At 36.9% G+C, this 17,858-nt stretch overlaps 1 protein-coding gene across 1 annotated transcript; it reads right to left on the bottom strand.

Annotated features, from left to right (window-relative positions):
• Positions 1–8,624: 8,624 nt before the first annotated feature.
• Positions 8,625–15,578, bottom strand: ubac2 (UBA domain containing 2). The gene is made up of 10 exons (XM_023963426.1): positions 15,394–15,578; positions 14,935–15,059; positions 13,419–13,538; positions 12,945–13,051; positions 12,609–12,732; positions 12,427–12,474; positions 11,403–11,511; positions 10,446–10,588; positions 10,195–10,341; positions 8,625–10,085 (listed from the first exon to the last, which is right to left on the bottom strand). The coding sequence occupies exons 1-10, from the start codon at positions 15,422–15,424 to the stop codon at positions 9,978–9,980; spliced, it is 1,062 nt and encodes a 353-aa protein (XP_023819194.1). The 5' UTR covers positions 15,425–15,578; the 3' UTR covers positions 8,625–9,977.
• Positions 15,579–17,858: the final 2,280 nt, after the last annotated feature.

Raw genomic sequence — 17,858 nt, forward strand, 5'->3', positions numbered from 1 at the left:
ACACCTTGGGTCTTGTCTGGTGTGGTACATCTGCACCTCTATTGTTCTGGTGCTACGGACCTGCTCCTGTGCTGCCAGGATGAGTGATTCTGTGCTGTTCAGTGCTAGTCCAGCCTTTCCTAGCCATTGCTGGGACTTCTTGATATCAGCCAATTCAGTTGTGGGAAATGGTAAATGCTGTCTGCTACTAGTGTTTTTCTACTTGGATTAAAGCCAAAAGCGAGCCCAAGGACACTTTGACAAATGATCAACCGATCAGAAGTCAACCGCTCTACATCTGCACCACAGCCGTTCAGGTTTTAGTACAGTAGGGCATCCCATGCAGCGAGTTGTCCTCCTATGGTGTCTCCTCCAGCACTGCCTCTTCTTCACTCCATTGCCTGAGGAATTTACTGAGCTCATGGTCTGTCTCTCTTCCTTTGGCCGCCCCATTTTTCCTGCAGGGTTTATGATCACTGGCAGTGCGTAGCTTTTTATTGCCTGGGTATTGTTTTTGCTGTTGAGCTGGCTGCCTCAGACTTGCCTTAGTTGGATAAATCTGACTGTTGCAGTATTCCTTTTTCCTTTTCAACGTTGCCATTTGCCTGTGGTATTCCAAAGTAATTGTGACTGTCTCATCCTACTCTAATGTATACATACATACTGTAAATAAACAGACAAATAGATTGACAGATTTTCATTTTGGCAAAAAGTTTTTTTGTTCTGTCTTTAATTAAACTTGCAATATAAAACATAATGAACTCAACAATCAATTTGGAGTGTGTATATTAGTGACTGGGCTGCACAGTGTTATAGTGGCAAGCACTCTCAACTCACAGTAAGAAAGTTTGGGTTCAAATCCCTGCTAGGACAGTTCTCCTTGGAGTTTGCATGTTCCCATCATGTATGAGTAGGTTTTTTCCAGGCACTCCAGCTTCTTCCCAAAGTCCGAACTTGTCCCTTAGAGGAGAGTAAGTGTGATGGACAGCAAACTCTCCAGGGTGTGCCCCACCTTTGCTCAACAGTAGCTGGGTTGGCTCCAGCAACCCTGTGACCCCACATGGGAATAAGTGGGTTTAGAAAATGGCTGGGTATTAGTGACATCAGAACAATTAAAACATGGTATTAGAGAGGATAGAGCTACAAGTGCGTAATGGAAACACACCCAAAAGCAGGCGTGGGTCCACACTTGCAAGCTAGACACCCCAGTCAAACTTACCACAAGTCAGTTTGGTAAAAATAAAAGCACACTGTTACAGACCATAATCAATTAATTTACATATTTCTGTTTGTTTCAAAACAAATCTACCATCTAAAAATCACCAGTATTTACTATGAAGCAAAATACATTTAGCATAAGACTTGGCTGCATCACGCCTCTCTTTACAAATGATAGGTGTGTGTTTCAAATTGCTTTAATGGTTCGCATGTCAGGGCAGTTCCTTTACTTTCCAATTGCTTATTGTGTTAATGGTTAAAATTGCAGCACTTTGACCTGTCAAAGCACAACAAGTATTTCAACCAGCTGTGATTATTTATGACCTTGAGGGCTTTCATGTCTTTTCAAGTCAGAGTATTTGCTTTTAAGATTGTCCATAATTTAAGCTAAAGTCAAAAAGTCTATTCATTCCTGCAATGTACAAATTCCTTAACAAATAGTGCAAGATAATTAGCTCTGAATGGAATACCTGAAAGCTGCTTAGCTAGAGTTCAAGATGTCTGAATGTCTTTTTTGGGAGGGGGACTCAGCTGTAAAAAAACAAATGAAAAAAGCAGAACATTCAGAAAAATGTTTGAAAAATTACATTTGAAATTGGTTTTTCCTTGTTTTTTGTCAATGTGGATCTAAAAATGTTTTATACATTTAGTAGCAGTTCTTATTCCTAACACCATTTCCAAAATAGAGAATTCACACTGTATTCCTGTCTATGTTGAGTTTAAGTTTTGAATATATAGCAAGGCTCAAATCATTAAGAGCTTCGAAATCTCAGAAGCACACACCTTATTCTAAATTATTGCTAATAATTTTACCCGGTCTTTTTCATCTGCACCCTTTGGAAAAACACAGTTTACAATCCACATTTGAGAGGCAAGTAACAAGTTCAATAAAACAAGGGTGTAAATATCAAAATCACATTTAACTAAAAATATGTCATTCTGTACATTTACAGAATTCTACAGATACAGGACTTAGAATTGTATGTATACATTGACCTCATCAAAAAAATGTAGTTGCCACTATTTTAAACCACTTCTCTTCAAAATATCAACTATATTACAAATGACTCCACCAAAGCTTACCTGTAATCAGCTTTTTCTTAATACAAATAATGCTTTTAACTAAAAATTAAAAAACAATTTTCAATGTGAACACAAATCTGTTCAAGTTTGTAGATGACTACAATCAACCAACGTTCATGTTGAAACGTAAAATATTTTTCTGTGCAATTTTCACTTCATTACTTGAAAACAAATCTGTAATTTCAGTTCTTCTGCAATATAAATGTATAAGAATATGCACGTCACAGTAAATTAGTCATACTTTCTGCTTGTCACTCCCCATACAATCAATCAAAAATGCATCCATTGTGCATCCATTGTGGCTCATCAATGCAAGCTGTTTGAATTTTCACTCTGATTGGTCAAAAGCTACCTCACACAAAGAGGGAGATAAATCTTGTCCCTGTTTATGTTTGTCTCATGCATACCCACACAGACACCCTGTGAAACACATGGTTAACGTGAGAGTGCTGCTCTGCCAGCAACATCACTCTCTTTGCCATCCTTGTCTCCATGGAGACAGGCTTCAGAGCTGCCTGGCTGTGTACCATTGTGAATCAGCACAGACAAAAAATTAAAAGACTGGGTTTCTGTTTTGTCTAAAAATAACATAAAAGAGTGCTCTGACCTCTGAATTATCTAGTTCCATTGAGGCTGTCAAAGTGCAACAGCAGTACAGGGTAAAATGACAATTCTTAAAGAGTGAACTCAGGAATTATTATTTCAATAATCTTTTAACCATTAATAAACAAGAATATGTTTATTTGAAATCAGAAATTGCACTTGCATGTTTATTTTAAAGCATGGATAAATGGTCATTTGGGTGGGACTTTACATTACCAGAACTGAACCTTTGCTGTCATCGGAGGGACTACTTTTTTTATTTCAAGTAGCTTATGCCATCTTTTTTTTTTTTAATTTTCAACAAATAGATTGTGGTTTTGCCAGTGACTGAAGATGTCAAAACTAAAAGCTAAAACAAAGAAACAGCATGTTTAAACATACAAATCTGGGTTTGTTTTTAGATTATTTTCTCAAACAGCATATCTATGAAATTATGCACTTTAAATGTGCTCTTTTTGTTTAAAGTAAAATTCATTCTAATAAAAATAGGTTTGTTTTGACACATTTGGCAATTTACACATTTATACATGGCATGTTTACAGAGGCATTATTGATGTTCAGTGAATACAGAAAATTTATCTTCAACTAAATATTTCATTTTTAAAAGTTTTGTTAAAAAAATTAAAATACATTAGGCTTGGTGAAATTTAGGGATAACTCTGAAGTGATCCAAAAATATTGCAAACTGTGACAATAGAAAGGTGTCCATCCTCTTTAAAATGAATAAACACATCACAAAAACATGAGTTAGACTTAGTGACTTAGTGTATTTACTCGAGGGCTGTTATAATTAGGAGAGGCTGAACTTATCTGGAACTGCAGAAATGGGATGGCCAAGCACTACTTAGAGAGATTAATGGTGCACAAAAACAAGTAGAGGAAGTTCCCGACTAGGCAGAAAGCACAGGAGAGTCTTGTAAGTAGATCAGAATGCTAAAAAGAACTTTCTGAAGCTGTTGAGTCAAGGAAATGTCTTTCTGCTGCGTGTCAGTGGTGCAGAAAGACAGCCAGAATCAGCTCCAGGCCTCCATGATAAATGCACTAACAGCTGGGTGCTTCCACAGTCAGGACAATGTCGGAAGTGTTTAATGAAGTTGGCTTTAGAACGGATGTAATAGATCCAGCAGACCCTTTGTGTATTCGTACAGAGTTCATGTAGGGAGGCAGGGAGAGAGAAAAGTGTCACCAGCTTAACACCCTCACCTTTACCAGGGGACTCAACTTGTGCTCGAAACATTTATAGACACAGGCGAGCGTACAGATGCATAAAAATAAACACCCCTGCAAATGAAGCCTGCGTTCATGCCATGCCATGTGCGTGTACAATTACAGAGGAAGTGAGCCTCAATAAAGGTCAGAGGGCGCAGAGATTCTTGAGAGAGTAGCAAGTTCTGTGCAGGGACAGGGAAAGTGCAAGGTACATTTTAGAGAGGACAGAGAGAGCAATAATGGCTGTCTCGGTTTCTGTCAACATTCTGCACATGTAAGTCTTACTGTCTGGGGTGAATCAGATTCGTTTGTGCAAGCCTGCAGGAAGTGAGGACAGGAAGAACAGCAGGAGAGTCCAAAAGCCAAGAGAAAGCTAAGAATTGTCAGATGGCACCAGACTAGGCTTTTTAAATATGCTCCAAATACAAAATTCAAGTTCTAAAAAGGATGATAAATCATTACTAATTGTGTGGTTTTTTTTTAATCTAAAATCAGATTTAAAAAAATTAAATGTCCTCCTTAACTATGTCAGTAAGAGAAAAACATCTGGTACTTCTCATTATTATATTGCTTGTTTCCGCTGTGGTTGGCTGTTGCTTAAAGAGCCACTCTGATGAAAATCATGTTTTTGGTGTTCTTTTTAAAATGTTCTTGTGGTACTTTTTTCATGATAGAGGACTTATATAAAAATTCGGCTAAAAATTGCATTTCTATTTCTTTATTCTAATTGTTGTGAACCAAGATCAGAGGAAAACATGCAATGGGAAAAAGCTTTCAAGTGAGACATAGAAGCCACAAGCTCCCTGTTCCGCTCCATTCTCATGCATACACTGCTGCCATTTTGGTCTAACTGTGGCTGGAATTGGTTGATTTCTCCTTATAAAATATAGATATAAACTGAAGTGGCAGTTAGAAAAATACTTTAAAAAAATCCACTAAATGCGTACCACAAGCCATCTTCATCTTCAGATTTGCAAGACAGAAGGCAGGTTGTGCAAACCCACGTTTTCGGTCAAATGAGCCAAACCCGAACATTTAAAGGGGATTATCCTCCTTTTGATGTTACGGGAGCAAGCTCAGACTAAACAGACTGCAAAGTGGCGTGCAGGAGCCAGCAAACAATGGCAGTGAAATGCCAGAACTCCCAACAGCCTGAAGGCAGGTACGCTGTTATGCTCCATTAGATACCTGTAAAAATGGTTAGAAAAAAACATTAGTAGCCCTTGCTGTCTGATCCCTGTACCAAGAAATTGATGCAAGGATCCCCACATGTGGTGCTCAATGCACTCCAATGCGTTTATATATAGAACACATGACGTCATTACATCATGGAACCCAAACATTATTTCCATTCATTCATGCATTAACATGTGCAGACTCGGGTGAGAAAGAAAAATCTCAATTTTTCTACATGACTCTTTTTATTGTAATTCTGTTAGAATAAATACCAGAGAATATATCAGCATAGTGACAATTCCAGGGGGGGGGGCACTTCCCCGTCCTTTTTTTTTTTTTAAGCATTAGCATACAGATGGCATAGAGATGATCATGCAGAAACATACAAGCACAGGCAGCTAAGATGCAGGGTCCCCATGGCAACCACACAAACCCGCACACATTTACCATGGCAACAGAGCTGGTAAAGGAACGTGGCAAACGGAACACTGGTGCTAGTGATGGCCTCTGGGTGTTTGGAGTGATACATGCTAGCAGCAGCATCACACCAGCAAAAAAGTCACATATCGAAGCACATGCATTTGTAATTAATGCTATTTACTTGATTTGACAAGATACATTCTTGTTTATAAAAATATATGACATACTTTAAAAGTAAATAAGTCAGATTATTAAAATATTTTGAAATCTATCATCCTACTATTAGCACAAGCAGCATAAAATGTAGAAATTAGACACTTCATGGCTTCCATGTTTTTGCAAAAAAGGAAATAAAGTACTATAAACTTTAACTTTGCCTTTTGAGATCACATGTCCTATTTCATCACAGCAAGTTGGACATAAATTGATTTTAAATGTAGTCACCGTTGCCATGTAACATCATATTATTTAGAAGCCCACTGTAAACAGATAGCGTTTATTGTCGTTTTTGGATGAGAATAGTATTTTTTTGTGCTGGTAAGGTGAAAATCACAAGAATGTTTGTCATCTGAAAAGAGAAAATTGAAGGAATCAAAACAAAAAATACTAAAGACAAACAAACATATTTCTATGTATCTAGATATATCCAACTTGAGATGAATAGTCATTGTTTGATTTTGATATGAGCCTTTTATCATTTTTTTGTTATCTAAGTTGTCTTTTTCAATTAGTATTAATCTTTTTGCAGTGAATTGACCCCCCCCCCCCCCCCCCCCCAAGAAGGTTTATTCTAACAAGCAATTACTGCCATGAAATACTGTAAATCAGGGGGAAAAAACATTTTCCCTAATTTTCTGGAATTTAAGTGAAATAACTTACAGGATTAATAATTGCATCATCTTTTCACCTTAGTAACCCTGTTGCTAATACTAAAGCATCTAAGGAAGACATATTTGGGTAAATGCAGTGTAATGATGTGGAACCCGTTTGAAATGTCCAAACCACACATCTGTCTGTTGATTTGTGAAAATAAATAAAGTACATCATTTGTAACAAGCAGCTAAACCTCCTTTGTTTTCTCCCAAACTTGAGATACAGACACCACTCTGTTTCTATGCAGTATGTCAGTAAGGTCCAGTAGACCTTGGTTAAAAGAGTCACTACTGGTGAACCTGAAATGACATTTAACTGTACACAACTGCTGAAGCTTCCAGCTTCTAGGCACTTCTGGATAGTATATAAAAACACAAAGATGTGTGTGGGTAAAAAAAAACTGACATTGAATTGAATGAGTTCCATTAATTACAGCCATGTACCTCATTATTTGAATTGATTTCAAGAAGGTATTGCAAGAGAATGAAACTCCAGCAACTATAAATCACGACCGTTAAGCCAAGGATTATTTTTGCTGCAGTTAACAGTTTACAAAGATGTTCTCCAAATGAGCCTCATTTTGTCTGAGTTTTAGCTTTGATTTGATTGTATTTTCCTAAAATTTGAACGATTATTCAGAGAATTCTTGATCACTTTAATCTGTTTTTCACTGCTCAATAAGTGCAAGCTGTTGCATGTGACTGGGCTCAGTGACAGTAAAGGTTGGATGAGTGTGGCAGCCTCTTGGTAAAAAACGTGGAGGTTTATATGAGCACTAAAATATGACGAATGGAAAGAAAACCTAAGCAGCTAAAAACAAGCTTCCTGAGTTTTCAGAAATTGGTTGGAGATTCAGGGAGGTTTGGGAATCTTTGGCTTAAAGATGTGCACAATCCTTTGCAATGCTTAACCGCCCTGGAGCCAGACTATTTAGTGGAGCTTTCTGTTCAGTTGAATGAGATCTAGTGGGTGTGGCAGATGAATTTTCCTCCACAGCTCCAAGCTGCTGTCTCCATCTAGTGACCAAAGGGGCGAAAACATTATCAAACTCATTAGTGAGGAAGGGGCTTTAAAATGCCCTCGTGCTATCATAGATGACCCCACCCTTACATTGAGGTGTTATTCCTACCATGACAAAGGTGGATAAAGGTGGAAAGATTTCATGTAATCCATGGACACCAGTGAAGATCACAAATCATTGAAGAAAAAAGGTTCAGAGTTCTGTCTAGTGGGTCTAGATGACCCAACTCCCAACGTTAAAGAGCCTAGGATAGCACAACGGTTATGTTTACACCCATTCATCCATTCTTTATTTTGCAAATTCATCCTTTCATTTAATCAAAGGGTAGTTGTAAAATGGCTTAGAGATACCGATACAATATAACCGGAAAAAACTCAAAATAATTTTAGTAACACTTTAAATTTGCCCAAAATACAAAATTGAAAAACATACCACAGAATTCAGGATCTATTAATTTGTTCCCCTCAGCCTGACTTTGTTTAAAAATCAGTTTATTACCTTCAGCTTTACTCTGCAAAACGAATGTATTTTTAAAATTTTTGCTCTTTAAAAATTACTAATCATCTCTGCTCATACCTAATATTTTTTACATCATATAATCAACCATTGTAGTATAATAGGATAAGAAACAGAAGTATTTAGTAGTATGTATTTTCTGCATGGCAAATATGTACTTTAAAATTATCCTTAACAGTTAAATAAATTTTTCTCTCAACCATTTTTTCGGGCAAGGTGCACTTTTACCTTGATAAAAATCTCAGAGCGCACAACCAAAAAAAAAAAAAAAACTGCAGTCTATATGAACAATACATGTACTTTAATGTCAACAATAGTTTATGTTAATGTTGTTTTTTTTTTTAAATCAGCAGTCTCAGTTATTAGTTGAGAAACTTAAAATCTTACTAAAAAATAAAAATATGAACAATTTGGGGGGGGATATTTTTTCATAAAATAATATGATATGATATATAATAATATAAATAATAAAAGATAATCTATAAAGACTATAAACAAGACGAGCAACACCAAAACAAACACAGTATTCAGTCAGGAAGTCAATTTATTCCACTGATTGTTTGATTTGGAGTTCATCCGAGAGTCGTCCATGCAACAACTTCTTCATCACACCTATAATTAGAATCATCTCAAAAATATTTACACACACAAAGAACTCATTTCAGTGGACATATATTACACGTATTGTTACAGGCAAAATATAAAACTAGCATTTGTCTTTGACATCAGTACACAGTGGCTGTAATATAAGTTCTCTTGCATGTAAGTTTACACACAGTAACTATGTAGTGCATAGTTTCCATTCATTTCTCATCTTGATATTGCATAATAAATATCAACAAACTGTTAAGACTTTAAGAATTCCACCAGAAGTGCTATGACAGCTCGATTAAGACAGCAGAAAGAAACCAAAAAACATCCCCCACAATTGAAAGTCACATTATGTGGCCCTGAGAAAGCCCATCTAACCTGGCTGCAGCTGCAACCAAGTACCTGCACAGGTAAAATGGGTCAAACCAGTTAGATCCATAAAGTACGTGAAACTTATAAAGACTTTTTATGTTGGTTGGGTTTTACACAAACCGGGGGTTGGGCGACCTGCATTCTTTGTCTGTCTGCTTATTAAATTTTTTTACACAAACCCAACCAACAATGTTAAAATCTCACTAAAGTAGATTACAATGTTAAGAGGTTTTCTGTTAGGAACATAGGAATAAAGTCTCCTGGCCAAAAAGGTTTTTCTCCAGTTACCCGTAAAATTATTCAATTTAGACTAATTTTGGGATGTATTGTGCCCCCCCCCACTCCTAATCCTTGCAATGTAGCCATTTTGGACGTGATGTTATATCAAATGAGGATACATAAAACTGTATTTAATATGCTGTTACATACCTTTTTTTTCCTCTCTCGGTGGGACAAAAGCCTGGTGTTTTGAAGATGTAATAGACTGAAATCTGTATGATGTATTTTTCAAAGGAGATACCTGGGAATTGGAGCTCCAACTTTTTTTTCCCTTGAGCAACAACACCCGCCTCCGACAGTAACAGCCAGTAGGCAGCCGTGACGCAAACGGCTTTCACTTTGTGCTTCTCACTTCCCCATCAACCAGCCTGCGACTGGCCTCAGTTCAGGCTGCTTTAGCCAAACGCCGCCTCAGGGGGGCAGCGGCGAAGCATTCAGATTGTCCAAACAAAATCCATCTCTTCTTTTATTCTGCATTTTACTATCCACTATTTCCCTTTCACTTTCCTCAGATTTGCTTTTTTTTTTTTTACTCTGCTTTAGTTTCTTATTAGACCTGCATTCTTTGTCTGTCTGCTTATTAAATTTTTTTATTACATTTTGTGTTTGTTATTCCCCATCTCTGAGCGTTTTTCCTTCAGTGCTGGAGAAGGAAGTTCGTCGCAATATTAATATCATTATTCGAAGCTCTGAGGGCCTCCAGGGCATCGGTTCTGGAAAAGCCCATTTCCACTAACCGTGCCACCTGTGGAACAAAAATGACAGATGTACGGATTAATATTCAATGACTTTGTGCACCAAACTTTAAAAAAGTATATAAACCCAACACGACTAAGGACAAATAGGACACAAACCTGTTCCTCTGCAACAGGAGAATTGTTCAGTGATGGTGGCTGAGGGGACTGGTGTGTCTGAGCCTGAGGTTGGGGCTGCATTGGGGGTCCATTCTGCCCACGGTGCCTCAGAGAAGATAACAACCTGGTCCACTGTAATAGCCCAGCCTACACGCACACACGTGTACACACAACCCCCGCCCAGAAAGGAGTTGACCATCAAGATTCCACCAATGCGATCCCTTCATTTTGCATTCAATCTGTGCACGGACCTGAGGCTGACGTGTGGCGTTCCTTCCAGCCTCGTTATATTGGGCCAAGAGCAGCTGCTGGTCCAGCAGATCCATTCTCTGCTGCCTCTGAATGTCCAGAGTGGCCCCCATCCCCAGAGGCGTCTCATTGCTTGGCTGGGAGCCTTGAAAAATAACGATTCAATATTAAGATACCGTCAAGAAAACTTGCTAATAATACCAATATTTTATGTTTACAACTTCATCTCCAGGAGTTGGAGGAGATGGGTATCACTTCTACAAATCAACCTACATCATTTTTTGAACACATGCCTTCAAACTTGATGGCTTCAAATCCAGGTTGCTGGAACGTTTTCTTTTTATTATTAGGAAAAAAGTTGTAAACTTTGACATGGTCATTTTTATAATAAAGAAAAAGCATGCAATGGTAAAACTATGATAACAAAGTTGCTGTACTGCATTTCTTTACATTACTTTCTTTAAGTTAGTTATATTAATATCAGAAAAACAATGAAAATGATAATTATTGTTCATGATAAAGAGAAAGTTTACTTTGACAGATGAAATTACCTACTTATTCATTATGGTAAGAATTTTGTCCTCATTTTGAAAGTATTTCATAACAAAGCTGAATACATGTCTTGACTGCAAAAATATTTCTTTATTTTTTGTTTTGTTAATATTTTTTGATTGAGTTTGAGTATTTTCATACATATGTAAATTTTAGCCTCCACTCTAATCTAATTTTTAACTCCATCAATTGCTTATTACCTTTAATGTTTTAAGTCTTTCGCACCATGTCTGCTGTACTAATACTGCTGGTACATGTTGAGTTTTAAAAACTTATCCTTTGTTGTATTTTGGTATTTTTATTTAAAAAAATAAATCTTACTCTGTACCAGTCTATGTCATTTTCTTTCAGTAGTATTCAAGACATCTCATTTTGAATTTCTGTTTGCACTCAACAACTGTCCTCACTTGAGACGATGGGCTCCAGAATATACCGGGCGATACGAGACACCCATGCAGGAACAAAGAGAATCTTCTGGACCCACAAAATATTGGAGAGGTACAGCCCGCCCGAGACCTGAAAAGCACATTCAAGAAAATGCAATCTCAATAAAACGAAAAAGAAAAAAAACATCAGTCAGAAGTGATTTTAGCAACAGAGGAGCAAGAAAAATAAAATAAAAAATAAAAAAGAGTCATAGCCAGGCCATAATCTAAACAGAGAAGTATGTTAAAACACATTTCTTTTAAGGATCAAAACCTTTCATGAGAACATGCACTTAATGTGCAATAAATGGTTATTTATTGCTAGCTAGTAAATTGTACGTGAATTGAAGCATCTCTACAAGTATGTTTACGTTAAAAGTCTCAAACAACTGCTGTGCTGAATTTAAGAAGGATTTATTTATTGTTTTATTACATTAGACTACTGGTAAGCTTAGCTTAAGCCCTTACTTGCTTATTAGCAAATAAAAAAAAAATAAAATAAAATCAAGATGTCACGTTTTTTGTTTGTGTTTTGTAATACACAAATCACATATCGAATCAAAATCATGACCCAAAAATTGAGGTTTTAACCGAATCCTGGGGAAAATGAATTGTTGGATCCCTGCAGCACATACATGTAAGAAAGACAAAAATGCTGTTGATTCAGTAAAATTAATAAACAAGAATTGTAAATTCTCCCTAATATTTTTGTATTGTCAAAGTAGCAGCAAAAAAAAAAAAAAAAAGCTTAAAAAAAAACTAGTATGGCAGACCACAAACGAATGACACTTAGGTTAAGCTAACAGGAGCAACTGCTGAGAGTGATGCTCATGACATCCGTTTATGTGGCTGAACTAGCAAACTGTCAACTATTTACGCCGATTTGCCATCAATGTGAAATCTGTGATATTATCGGTGATAATAGTTGAATAACTCGAAGCACATTCCATCATGAGTCATCAAAACTAGTACTTTACAGTAACATTCAGGATTGATGGTAACTCACCAGTCCACTAAGAGCAAGGAGCCACATGAAGGGGCTGGAAGTCAGTAGCTGCATCACAGAAGGATTCAGGGAAGAAGACAGAGAAAGCATGTAACAACTCCAAAAAAAACAAAAAAGAAAAACCAGCAGGAGATAAACTACGATAAACATGCTTAGTCACAATAGCAGAATACTGGTTTTACCTGCAAGCCAACTATGTACACCAGAGATTTGTTGGTGATGTGGATGTGACCAAGTATTTGGGTGACTGGCATCCTGGGGATTGACAGGTAGAAAGGCACGAACAAAGAAAAAACTGGTGCAAGCCTGTCAGGAAAATAAAGAAGGAAAAGAAAAGAAAAGTTCTAAGACGAAGGAAAAGATTATTTGAAACAGCAGTCTTTTTTTAACTGACGCACAATTTGATCGTGCCTTTAAACTCTGCAATGCTCAAAACTTATTAGCAAAAGTGTGATTGTCAATAAAAACCTCTGCTTTTCAGAGATGTGACACATGGATTAGAATTGTAATGAACTCACAGTCCAGCAGGAAGTTCTTCCACTTCATAGTCAAACAGATGCTGAAAAGCCTGAACCAACACAAAGTCTGTGAGGGCAGAGAAACACCAAGTGCCCAATAGAAAGGACTGAAAACAAAAACAGCAAAGAGTCAGATGACAGGAGTAGTGAACAGCATCAAATACAATCATCTTCTTTTTTTTAAGGCAGGTTTGGAGATTTAACCGCAAATAAAGCTCAGACTCATCCTGCAAAACAGTTCTCAATAATAATTTCTCCGCACACTGACTGAATCTGTCATTTCTTTCCAGTTTTGTGCTCATCTTTAGGTGGTTTTTCGAAAGACTAAATCTGCAATGCTACCCAGAACCAAGAACTTGTATCTTTGTCCAGCACTAGAGTTCAAGACAAGGTTTCATCTCTGCCCCAAAAAAGAGAAACTATCCAAAGAGAGAAACTTTAGTGAGGAAGAGCATCCTCCACTTAAACACTCACGGCAAACTTCCTGGTGCCGAACCTCCTCTCAAAGATCCTAAAGTTGTAAATCAGCAGGCTACAGCAAAAGCAGTCCTTAACATCTAGACAGACAAGTCTTCCACACAACAACCTCCACACCTAGAAAACATGGAAAAAAATAAAATGTAAAAAAAAAAAACATTATGGAAAACATAAAGCATATACAGTTCAATTTTCAAAGCATTTGGATGTTTGTGTTCTTTATCATAGTGAACAGAACAAAAAGGTTGAACTAAATAAAGTTAGAAAATTGAAGTACAGATATATAAAAAAAACACCTGTTAAGTAACCAGAATTATCTCTAAAAATGTGGAATAAACCACAAACTAATTGGACCACAGAACACATTTCTCATATTTTTTCTATTACGCTGAGGTCAACATGGTTAACATGGGTTGTTGTGAAAACAAAAAAAATAAAAATAAAAAATACTAAATGAATAAAACTAAACTGTCAGAATCATTTATTGTCTTCACAATTGTTAAATGCAATGAGATTGGAGCAGCTGAAGACAAACAGAAGAGATCAATGTGCAAAAAGTGGTCATGGTGTAAATGAGGGCTGCACGATATGAGGAAAACTCGCGATACGCGATATTAATGATCAATTTTGCAAAGACAATATAACGTGCGATATATGACCATCCGATTGGTCAAATGCATAAAGGGATTTATTTGATTGGCAAAACACTTTGAGCTGGTATAAGATTCTTAAAGCACATTTAAAGTAACCGTTTATTGCTAATTTTTGCCGTCTTTTGTGATAACAATAAATTTGTTATTTATTGTGCAGGCCTAGTTTAAATCATTTGAAGAGGAAGAGGTACATTTTAATAAATAAAAAGAGTAAAGAGCAGTAACAAGTAGAAAGTCCAATTTCCAACAAGGGTATATGTACCTACGTCATAGAAAGTACATAGCTAACCACTTTAATTGTACACAAAACAAACTCATTTAAAAAAAGAAGGGATGCAACCATTGATATATGTATATACACAATATAATAATATATATCAATGGATCCAACTATTTTTTAATGAAACAAATCTCATTGCCGTGTTTGCAGTGTACAGAAATAAACATTTATATTTCTGTTTAGAGGAATATTTTGAAAAAAAAAAAAAACAATTTTTTTGGGTTCTTGTTTGTGCTGCACTATACTTCCAGTTATTCTGCAGTTTCTCAAAAACCAGCTTCTGAAAATGGCAAGTGGAGACATATGAGCTGTTAGCAGGCCATGGATTACCTAGAGTTCAGATGTTGCTGCACGAGTTTTGTTCAGCAAAAGTTGAGGGAAATAGATGCAACGACATCAAAACAATCCTTAAACCTTTTCAGGAGATTCTCACAAATAAGGTGTTTACCTCCCTTTCTTATATTTATTTCTGTTCTTTCTTATCTTTTTAGCTATTTTAACTTATGATTCCATGTTTTTATTTGTTTTTAGATGTTGTGTAAACAGTGCATTTGACAGTGTAGCTCCCAAACAAACATACCTGCTGCTGTTGTGTGAGAGCCTGCAGGTTGTAGATGAAGAGTTCTTGGTATTGAGGCAGAAGGATCAGCATCAGAGTCAGTCCATTGAGGACTAACAGAAGGCTTTTGGACAGAGGAGCCTTGTCTGCAAAAACACAATCGCTTTCGATTAAACCGTGATAAATGGGCTTGCCTAATGTTTGAGTTCATTCCGTTTCCTACAACTGTAGGTAGCACAGTTCACATTAGTGGAACTAATAATAGCCAAAATTCACATTATTGAAATAAAGAATTGAATTAAGAGGCAAATCATCATATATCAGATATTTTCTTTGTTTCGACTAAACACGACGGTTCTAGCTCGGGATATCACATTAAGTAAATTAACGACAACGCAATACTAAAGTAGGCTAGCTTAGCTTAGGTGCTGGAGGAACTGAAGGAAGCGTTCGAGTTAACTTGTCACCCGGTAAACTTACAGAGGCCCCGGGACCCGGTGGTGGTAAACATGGGGTCTATGTGGGCAAAGGAATCCAGAAAATAGCCGATAATCCAGTACCAAAACAAACTAATAATAAAACATTGACATAAAGTTTGTGAAAGAACCCATGCTGTCACTATGACGGGAAGGTGGCAGGGGAAGGAGGTAGCTACGGAAGCCTGACGTGAACAAAAAGTACCTTGTCAAAAAGCAGAAATACGTTTGCAAGGGAAATACCTGTAGATGGCGCCGTTGCTCCGTTCACCAAAGCACCTGTGTTAAATTAAATCTAAAAAATTACTTAAATTAAAATACATGTTTTTTAAACGTACAGAAGTATTTAAAGTTTAAATAAACTGACGAAAGACTCATCAAAAAAAGTTTTTCTTTTGTTTTCATGTTTGATCATAAAACCAATCAATCAAAATGTAACTTATAAACACAAAAAATAGATTTTTTTGTTTGAAAGAAAACAGTGTTAATAATAATAATAATAATAATAATAATAATAATAATAATAATAATAATAATAATAATAATAATAATAATAGGTGGAAGTTCTGGCTTGTTACTGAAGTGAGGGAACAATATTTTATAATGGGAAACTGTCCATAGGAGGGGCCATCCCACTCATGCTCTCAGAGGCTATCATCACAAGACCACCCAGATTACAAGGAGTTGGGGCCCACATGAGGCTGCAGTGCAGGATACCTTACCATACAGATTAGGGTGATCCCACAGCCCCGATCAAATGATCAACTCACATTCTAGCAACAAGTAATCAACAAATCAGAAATGAACCAGAAAGAAAACAAGTATGTATTAGCAAGTATTCTAATTTATGTAACATGGCCTTATTAGATTAATTAAAATATACATCACTATTATAGTCATGATCAATAGAAAAATTGTTGGTTTTGATCTGATTTGAAAGCCCAGAAATGTAAATAGAAAAAACATGTAAAAAAATGTTACATGAGATATCTTTAGATGGAGACACATCAAATGTATTACTCAACAATGTAAAAAAAAAGTTCTAAAATCAAGAACCAAGTCTTTAAATAAAAATATGTAGGAAGTTAGTTTTTACTTCTGTTTTCTTTTTCCTAAACTGCATTTCTGCTGCAATGGAAGCCGAACATTTCAATTTGTAATTTAACTAGTTATTCACCAACATGAGGTATGTATTCATTGGTTGCAATCCACTGATCTGACATCTACAACTTCCCTACAGCTAGGGATTTGTATCTTATTCAGCATTTTATGAAGGCAGATAAGGTACCCAGATTTCTCACTGAATGAAAGGTCATTTTACTAAATATCCAAATCGGTGTCTTTTATTAACCTAAGACAGAATTCCATGACCCTTAAAGTTAAGTCCTAATCATGTTCTATCTTGAGGCATATCATCAACAAGTATTTGCTCTGTGTGTAAAATTAATTTCATGTCAGCTATGCATCCAAGCAGCATGAGGAATGTTGCACGTCTCCAAGTTGTGTGAGTTGGTTTCTGACAAAGTGGTAACAGCATTTTAGTCTGTGAGCAGGATGTGGCTACACAAAGTCCAGATTAATTACTTTTTCTTATGGTCTTCTGGCTTTCTGCACACAGTGTCATATCTTGTCAAGGTCCAGACTTCCTTTGCAGATATCCTGCTCTGTCTTATTTTCAATTGGCTGCCGGTTTTATTCACATCAAAATGTGAGTAACACTTCCTGCCTGGCCATGCTTGCGCCTGAGCCATTTGATCCACGGCTCGTGTTTTGTCCAAGTACATACGAAAATGTTTGGTGAACAGCTGTCTAATAGAGTTGAATTTCCTCATCGGCCACAGATGCAGTTGTGTTATTTTCCATTGGTTAGTTCCCACACATTTGGTTCATTTGGCTGCCTTTGGTCAGATGTGACTGCAAAGCAGAGCTCAGTAACAGCTTGCTAATTGTGTTTCAGACCTTCTCTGTCACTGATGTGGGACTGAGGTCTAAAAAGGTTGCTTTGCCCCTGTTCTCAATCAAAGATAATCAGATTAAACAGTGCAGAATTGTGTGTGTGTGCGAGTTTGTGTGCGCTCACCAATAAAGGGACCCCAGATTTGGAGACAGCCTTGACTCCTGCTGTTTGCTTTGTTCATTAAGAGGAGATGAGCAGATGGTTTGCTGGTCTGTTGTGCAGTGCACACACGCAGACACACGCACACACACATGCAAATACAGGAAGACACATGCATGCTCAGTCCTGTCACCTTAGCTTTATCCTCCATTTATCTTTTCCATTACACATCTCTCAGCAGGACAATGCTACTCATTGAATTGTGAGGAATGTGTGTGTGTATGTGTGTGTTTATGTGACACAGTGACTGTTACAAGGGAGCATGACAGAGGAGAAGTAGCACCGGATGAAGTCACCAACGCTTTCAGTAAGCCAGCCTCTGAGGTGATTTTAGCAAAACCCGGTGACTCATT

Source organism: Oryzias latipes, chromosome 15 (assembly GCF_002234675.1).
Source record: "Oryzias latipes chromosome 15, ASM223467v1".
Taxonomy (NCBI): Eukaryota; Metazoa; Chordata; class Actinopteri; order Beloniformes; family Adrianichthyidae; genus Oryzias; species Oryzias latipes.

Bases quoted from the DNA above. Each gene is read 5' to 3' on its own strand.
- ubac2 (XM_023963426.1), bottom strand. From the start codon at position 15,424: ATGTTTACCACCACCGGGTCCCGGGGCCTCT. The intron at 13,052-13,418 runs GTGAGTGTTTAA...TTTTGTTTTCAG, and splicing joins TCGGCACCAGGAAGTTTGCC to TCCTTTCTATTGGGCACTTG. The intron at 12,733-12,944 runs GTGAGTTCATTA...TTTTCCTGACAG, and splicing joins GAAGAACTTCCTGCTGGACT to GCTTGCACCAGTTTTTTCTT.